The sequence below is a fragment of the Silene latifolia genome, chromosome 9, assembly GCF_048544455.1.
Source record: "Silene latifolia isolate original U9 population chromosome 9, ASM4854445v1, whole genome shotgun sequence".
Classification (NCBI taxonomy): Eukaryota; Viridiplantae; Streptophyta; class Magnoliopsida; order Caryophyllales; family Caryophyllaceae; genus Silene; species Silene latifolia.
The window spans coordinates 142,383,038-142,391,279 of record NC_133534.1 but is presented as its reverse complement, the minus strand read 5'-3'; the positions used below and the strand labels follow the sequence as shown (position 1 = coordinate 142,391,279).

Sequence of the window (8,242 nt, the reverse complement as noted above, 5' to 3'; positions counted from 1 at the left end):
TGGTCATGTTCGGCTCAAATGTAACATGGTCATAATACTATCACTTTCACAAAGTAATATTTTTAAACAATAAAGACATGTGCGATAAACTCCTACTGAACTATACTCTCAATCTATCTTCATAGATAATAGTTCAATACCAACTCCCACTCTATAATTCAATTACTTTCACAAAGTAACATTTCAACTATAGGAGATGTTTGTGACGATTCAATTTACTCCCACTCTATTTCTCAGAAATACACCTAATTTCTCGAGAGATAGCTTTGTGAGGCACAAACATATTTATATTTAACGGAGTATTGGGATTTATCCAAGATAATGTATTAGCCTTCAAAAGGCCATCCCAAACATGGTAGTTTGATTCATGTAATATGGTTTAATAGACTCTCTATTCTAGGTATCTCACGGTTGACCATCCAATTAGAATAATATGTCCATTTGGTATCGTGAATTCCCTACTTGATGAATTCAAAAACTCATTACAACTTTAGAATTGATCTTATGTAAATAAATTGTTACCTTAAGTAACAAAGACATAAGGAGAATCAGATTCATAACTTATGGACATATAATGATCCCATCATCATAATCGTCTACTTGATCAATTTGAGTTGTTTATCTAATGTTTCTCTATGCAAGTAATTAATGATGATGATTTTAGAACAAACAACATAATAAAACAAGTGATTTGGGTTGAAAACCAAATCACCAATATCCAAAATACAACCCGTGTTTAAAGGATACAAACCAATTTCCAAGTCACACGAGGAAATCAAAATAGTTCTAAAAACATGAAATTCATCATAAAATTAAAGACAAAGCAAATTTAAAAGCCAAGCTTCCATTGATTCATCACCATGGTCGGCTACTCTAGCTTCCCTCGTGATCCTCTAGACTTGCTTCTCCTTGCCTTTGTCCTTGCTAGGAGGGGGCCCTATTTACAATAAAAAGGGTAATCATCACAACTTGTATCACATACTAATTGAGATTGAAACATAAAAGATAGGGATAGTCATATATACCTACTGGAGTAACCTTTCCAGCTTTGATGTCGCCAAGATACTTGGAACAGTTTCTCTTCCAATGTCCAACTCCACAACAATAGTGGCACTTGTCCCCAGAGGGGGCACTGTACTTGGGCTTGGAGGTGCTTGCTTCATAAGTCTTAGCTGAGTTCCTGTTGGGAGATCGCTTCTTTCCCTTTTTCCCACTTTTCTTGAAGGTTCTTTTGCTCTTTTGATTAACATTGAGCACATCTTTGGTGGTGCTAACACTTAGCCCCATGTCCCTTTCGGCTTGCACAAGCATTTTGTGCAACTCATCAAGGGAAACCTTCTTATCTTGCATATTAAAATTCACCCGGAATTGAACATATGCTTTGATTTTGCTTAGGGAATGAAGAATTCGATCAATCACGAGTTCATCGGGAATTTCCACCTTATGTGATTTCAAGGTCTCAACATGCTCTATCAACTTGAGCACATGTGGACTCACCTTTTGGCCCTCTTTGATGTTAAGATCAAAGAATGCGGAAGCCGCCTCATATTGAATGACCCTAGGAGCTCGTGAAAACATGTTCACAAGCTTCATGTAGATCTCATGAGCGGTGCTAATCTTTATAGCACTTCGTTGGAGTTCGGCCTCCATAGCAAAGATCAATACATTTTTCATTGCGGCCGACTCCTTTTGGTAATCCTCATAGGATTGCCTAGCGGCGGACCTAGTATTAGGTGGTTCGGTGGGAGATGCCTCGGTAAGGTAACGAAGCTTGTCGTCACCTTGCGCGGCTAATTGAAGTTGTGCATCCCAATCGGCGAAATTGGACCCATTCTTTTCTAACTTACATCGATCCATGAAGGATCGGAGCCATGACACATTGGAAAGTGGGGTGGAACTAGTGGATGCGGACGCGTTTGGAGTTGTCATTGCAGTTGATTAAAACAAATTTGACTACAAAATAGGAAATAAGGAATTAATATACATCTATCGTTTTAATAATACTCGTAAATTTAACTACAAGTAATGCATTTATATAGTGACCTCCACCCAACTACATAAATGATTCCGAGATCCAAATTCATATTAACTTGGGCACGGTGAGCCGATTCATCCCTTATTAATATAACTCGGTAGATTAACCTTTTAATCGATTCTACTTTTAGAACTCTCGGTCGATAAAAATTACTCTAATTCTCATCTTTAGCCCGGAACACATGCGACTACGGTCAACAATACTTCCGTTGAGCTCAATCCAAATTTCGATGTAATAACATTTTACTACCCCACTTCGCCAACGTAACAAGGTTTGTATTACGGTGAAGCCGGATTAACTCCCTTGCGAAATTGGTACTTCATGAGTTTCTACTATTTGGTAAGGCTTTATCTCAATTATTATATGTGAGAGGTCTTGTCAATTTATTATCTATCACGTTTTAAGTGAACTAAAGCGGTGAACTACGATAATTATAATTGACACGGTCGATAACTCGATATGATATGCATGTGTTGTTATGGCGATTTGGCAATGCATGCAACATATTAAAAGAAATGCAAAGCAATAAATAAAATTCCTAGTATGGCCTTCCTAAAAATAGAAAATCAAATAATCTATTACATATTCGGAAACCAACTCCTTTGGTCCCTTGAATCTTCAAATGGCACGCCTCCCAAGACACCGTCTTTGTCGGATCACCTTTCCGAATGGCACCGTCTTGAAGATGCTCCATAATTACAAATAATAATAAAAATACAAAGCTATTCCTATTATACATTTGTAAAATGAAAACTAATGAAATAAAAATAAAAGTGATTCGAGATCACATTAAATTACAACCGAATCAATATTCCCTTTCATTACGGGTAACATTGATTAAACTAAGGCCATACTAAGATTAAAATTACATAATTCAAAATTATATAAGGAAAAGACATTCAACAATTGAAATATGCAGCATTATAATATGTTCCTATCATGCAAAATCATGTGCCAAATCGCCCTATTTAACTTATGTTGTACATATAACCGGGTTTCATGGAAATGCGTGATAATAACCTTTTAAAATCACTAATTAACACTTAAATCACATCTAAGCTCAAGTTAATTATCCTAACACATTTTAGGACTCAAAAATCAGTCATCACTAAATTTTTGACAATAATTCAACTTGATTTAATTTTATGCTCATTTTTGACCTTAAAATCATTATTTATATGAAATAAATCCAAATTAATTCATAAAAGTTTCAAAATTTGAATTTTAAATTTTTGAACATTCTGGAATAATTCCATGACCCTCATAATGTCAAAAAACATGGTTAAAATTTTCGAATCAATTTTGAGAAAATATAGTTGCATTTTTATCGTTTTTATCTCATAAAATGAATAAAGTATACGAAAATTAAACCAATAATTTTTACAACTTTAGATCTGATTAGTGGGATATTTATGCAACTTAAAATAATTTTCTCCAGCCATGCAATACGTTTTAGCTAATTTTTGCTAAAATAGTCACTATTTATGCCATTTTTACTCAAAAATTCATAAATCATGCTAAATAAGATATTTAAATCTAGAAATTTACATACTCTCTGTAAATCTTGCATGTGACATCATATTTAAAGATCATGGCTTAATTCGAAATTTAACTAATTTTAACCATTTTACCTCTTTTAATCCATTTTTATCTCATAAAAATCATAAATCATGCAAAATTAATCAAATTAACTCGTCCTTTTACACACAACTTGTAAAATATGCATGTGAGGTCATATAAATTTTTCAAGGTCAGAAACGAAATTTAACTATTTTTAGCATTTTAATTCCCATTTTAGTCATAAAAATGTAATAAAATGACCAAAAATCCTTAAAATGAGCAATAAATTTCCATAAATCATAACAATGACCTAAAAACATTTTAGGACCAGAATATATAACATGCATGGTGATTTCGTGACTTATACTCATAAATCACAAATTTTTAAGTTTTATATGTTAACCTTTTAACTCGGAAAAACAATAACCGATTATGCATGCAACATCCTTATGCTCTGATACCACTTGTTAGGTTCATATACCTATTATTAGACTCCTCTAATAGTGAACTAATTAACTTGTTAATTATTTGTTCTTTAGATCTAGTGCATGCATAACAAAATGAAAGATTTATAAGAAAAACAATGTTCCTTACATTGTTAGTTGGTTCGAAAATTTGGGCACAAGTAAGGTCACCTTCCTTCACTTGTTCTTGAGCTTATAATGATGGATGATCCTCCTAAGACTCCAAGTTTAGAAGCCACTCCAATAAATTGCACCCAAGATGAAACCCAAAAATCTCTACTAATATTAACTAGATATATAGTAGAAATATTACCTTAATAATACTAATATTCTTATATTACTACTTCTAGTAATAGATTTGGTATATTAGTATTTGTTGAGAGTTTGAATGAATTTTGCATGTGAGGAATTTTAGAGAGAAACAACTTAAACTAGCAAAACAAGCAAGTGAAAAATAATCAACCAAAATGCCCATATATGGTGCTAAAAACCGGTGGCCATTTTAGCTACAAGGGAATCTTTTTCCCTTTGTTTTATTCACTTTGTTTTTGCTATTGGTAGATTGTAGGATGTAGGTGTAAGATGTAGTATGCAATGCTAGTATGTAGTGTCTCTTTCACACATTAACTAACAACAACATAAGACAAAAGAGCATCTTTGCTCATCTCATATTTGGCCGAAATATTGGTCTTTTATGGACCATTTTTGCCTTTTGTCATTTGTCCCACAAATGCTTATAAGTCTTATGTTTAACAATCTTACATATTTAATTATTAATGTAATCATTTAACACTTAAATATTACAATTAATAATATAATATACACTCCATTTTTTGAGTAGTATACTACCATTATATCAACATATAATGGGTCCCTTAATTACTAGTTAGTTAAAATTACAACTTCTTGTAACTTTAAATAACTAATTACCTCTACCTCAAAACTTATATTAATACCTCAACTAATTTAGTAATATAACACTTAGTTACTAAATTTAATCTTATTTAATCACATTAAAATAAGACGCAAAATTTCACTCCCACAATTAAGGAATTAATTAATTCGTATCGCATACAATTAATTAATTATCTATTTGGGCCTCATCCTATAGGTGTGACCTAAAGGGATCAACTGACCACCACCGTCACACGACAGTAATGTCAAACTCTAGTTAGCCAATCATTACCGATTAATGACGGTCAGTCGACTGTATAAAGATCATCCCTCACGTATTCTTAATTTGAGATTTAATTATGATATTTAAATCATGTGATCGCACTATTGTTGAGGACACATTTCCCAACATTTTATACTTTAATCGCATTATTAACAAAACCCGACAAAACAGCCCCCGTAAACCGGCTACTCGATCGAGTACCCAACAGGTCAGAAACTATTTTATTTCGCAAAACTCCCTTATTCGACAGAGTAAGGCCTACTCGATAGAGTACCCCAAGACTCATAAATACAGAGTATTACAGTCTTCCCTCCTTAAAAAGAACTTCGTCCCCGAAGTTCGACCCATACATGAAAACAAACATACTAACTCGATCAAGACACAACAACGTGACTAAGAACTCAAAACAAAACTCCAACCCAAACATGAACTCGTAACACCAACTCCACTAACTATTCCTACCTCCACAACATGGCTCACGATATCGTATCCACTCCATTATATCTCTCTCAACACTAACTCCATACACTACCAAAATACTCATAACATCAAACGGAATGTTACATTGAGTAAAGGAGGGACTCGTGTGGTTGAGACACAACGTCTGGCAGGGGATCCGGTTGGCTTCCGGACTCGGTACATCTGGGCGTGTCCCGGTGCCTGTTTGTGGTTGTTGGTATGTCCGGGCGTGTCCCGGTACCAGTGTGGTTGTCGGTATGTCTGGGCGTGTCTCGATACCGTGGTGGTGGTTATTTGATCGCATGTCATTCATATCATAGTCATGTTGCATATTCACACACTTGAGTCGTGTCACACTTCATTTATTATTGAAACTGACGTTTTTGTGTCTGGGTAATTGTCACCTATTTCCGGGGTGGCCTGTGTCGATCCATATGATATTTCCGATCATATGGGGAGCAGGTTGAGTACAGGTCTTGCTTGTTGACGTGATCAGGATTTGGGCCGCGCCTTGGACTCGGAGTCAAGTACTGTAGCATGGATGACATAGTCATAAATGAGTTGTATTTCGTTTATTCATTAGTTTATGTTTATAATAACCAAACTTGTCATTTATTTAATAAAGTATCTTAATTATAATTCCGATTTCACTGCCTCGGGAAACCGAGACGGTAACATTTTCTAATTACCTTGGCCGGGTAAGAAGGGGGTGTTACAATTTCAGTGGGTGCCGAGACCTTGGGAGGACTACGCTGGCGCTCCAGCTTTCGTAGCCGACGTTCTCCAACCTAGGAGTTTGTGTAGGCTGCTTCTGACGATGCCCATGGGGCCTGTGTGGTACCTGGGCGAGCGGTTGGCTCCGTAGTGCCTCCGTGATTCTTTTCTCGTTCCCATTGATCCTCCACGGACGATGTTTAAGGAGCCTTCAAAGGCTGAGAGGACGTCTGACCTCTTATGAGCGAGTAGCGATGCTCTTTTCCTTCTCGAGCTCGAGTACTCGGAGTTTGTGCGGAGGAGCCTGGCGTACTATTAACATAAGAATATTAACTTTATGCTAATATCCATCGAACTGTATATCTTAGAGAGGTATTATTCTTCTCCTAATTCTTTCATCACTCACAGTGATCAATATGTCATTCACATATAAGACTAATAATACCACCCTACTCCCACTAAACTCCGTGTATAAACAGTACTACTCGACAATTTTGGACTAAATAATTACTGATTTTGAGCAAGAAAGAACATCATCCTACGTCTTATTCTCAGTTTGTGGCTCTTGAACATTTTCTCCTACTCTGTCTTTAACAAATAATCCTCTTTTCTTCAATAGACAGCATCACGAGCCACAAACCCTTCGTTCTCGCGATCATGTAGGAAGAAAGAGTACATGTTTACTATCGAAACAAGCTATAATTTAGGTATCATCCCTAACCATATCTCATATGAAAAGTTAATGATTTATTTAACCATGTTTTATATTAGTGGAAAATTTAAATTCTTGACAAATTGTGATAAAAACTACCTCCAACTTTATAGTAAAGATTCAATCATATCGCATAAGATTCTTTGCAACTTTCTAACACACCTTATCTTAATAGTGTGTGATTATGAAAGTGACTTATTGACACTATATCACACTCGATATGGTGTAAATCAAAGTCACTACTTTATAGTTCCCATCCTTAACAAAGTACTAATACTTTGATTGTAAAATCTGTAGGTTTTGATACCTTTTAAACATTCATTTGAACTTATTCAAAGAATTTATCTTCTTACCTCATTAAGTGAATACCAAGTATCTACCTAGTTCGTCGGTAAAAGAGAAGAAGAAGTAATAACCTTCTCTGATTGAAATTGTATTCGACCGTACACTCCAAGTGTTTAATAGGGCGAATATCTTGCTCTATTCATAATCCTTTTCCAGAAAAAAGTCACGAAAACATCTTGCTTTGAATACAAGATTCACACATTTCATGAGATTCACAATCAAATGGTGTGGGATACTGGTCAAAACTCGTTTTAATGCGACTTTCAAATGAAAAATAATTTGGGATCACCAACTCAAGTCTTATATGACATTTATTTTTAGTTTGAATATAATTACCTTTTGCGTTTTTCTACAAAAACTTGAATTATACTTATTTATAGTTGGTGTACATCATAATAATTATTGACGTACATTTCTAAATACAAAACTAAAATGAGTACGTTACAACATTCATATGTTCATGGATGAAATGGCAACTACCCTAGTTCCATTCATACAAATTTCTGAACTTATTCTTGCTAGTCGTCATACGATTATTCAATGTTAGGATTTCTAAGGATTTACAAAACCCTCGGATTGTGTTATGAACACATCCTCCTCTAAATACCCATTTAGAAAAGGTGGTTTTGACATCCTATTGCCATATTTCATAATTATGAAATGTGACAATTTCTAACATGATTCACAAATTTGTATCAAATTCTCATGATGTGATAATTGGCAAGAATGTAATGTCAATGTCATAGATATTCAGGAAGGAATATGTTGGAATCACA

General features: G+C 34.7%; 1 protein-coding gene across 1 annotated transcript; it reads right to left on the bottom strand.

Annotated features, from left to right (window-relative positions):
• Positions 1-644: 644 nt before the first annotated feature.
• LOC141598322 (uncharacterized) lies at positions 645-1,953 on the bottom strand. The gene is made up of 2 exons (XM_074418117.1): positions 1,026-1,953; positions 645-937 (listed from the first exon to the last, which is right to left on the bottom strand). The coding sequence occupies exons 1-2, from the start codon at positions 1,927-1,929 to the stop codon at positions 894-896; spliced, it is 948 nt and encodes a 315-aa protein (XP_074274218.1). The 5' UTR covers positions 1,930-1,953; the 3' UTR covers positions 645-893.
• Positions 1,954-8,242: the final 6,289 nt, after the last annotated feature.

What these genes read in the sequence shown, in the direction of transcription:
- LOC141598322 (XM_074418117.1), bottom strand. Translation starts at nt 1,929, where the DNA reads ATGACAACTCCAAACGCGTCCGCATCCACTAGTTCCACCCCACTTTCC. An exon ending in TGGAAAGGTTACTCCAGTAG is followed by an intron (nt 938 to 1,025) that starts GTATATATGACT and finishes TATTGTAAATAG; the next exon opens with GGCCCCCTCCTAGCAAGGAC.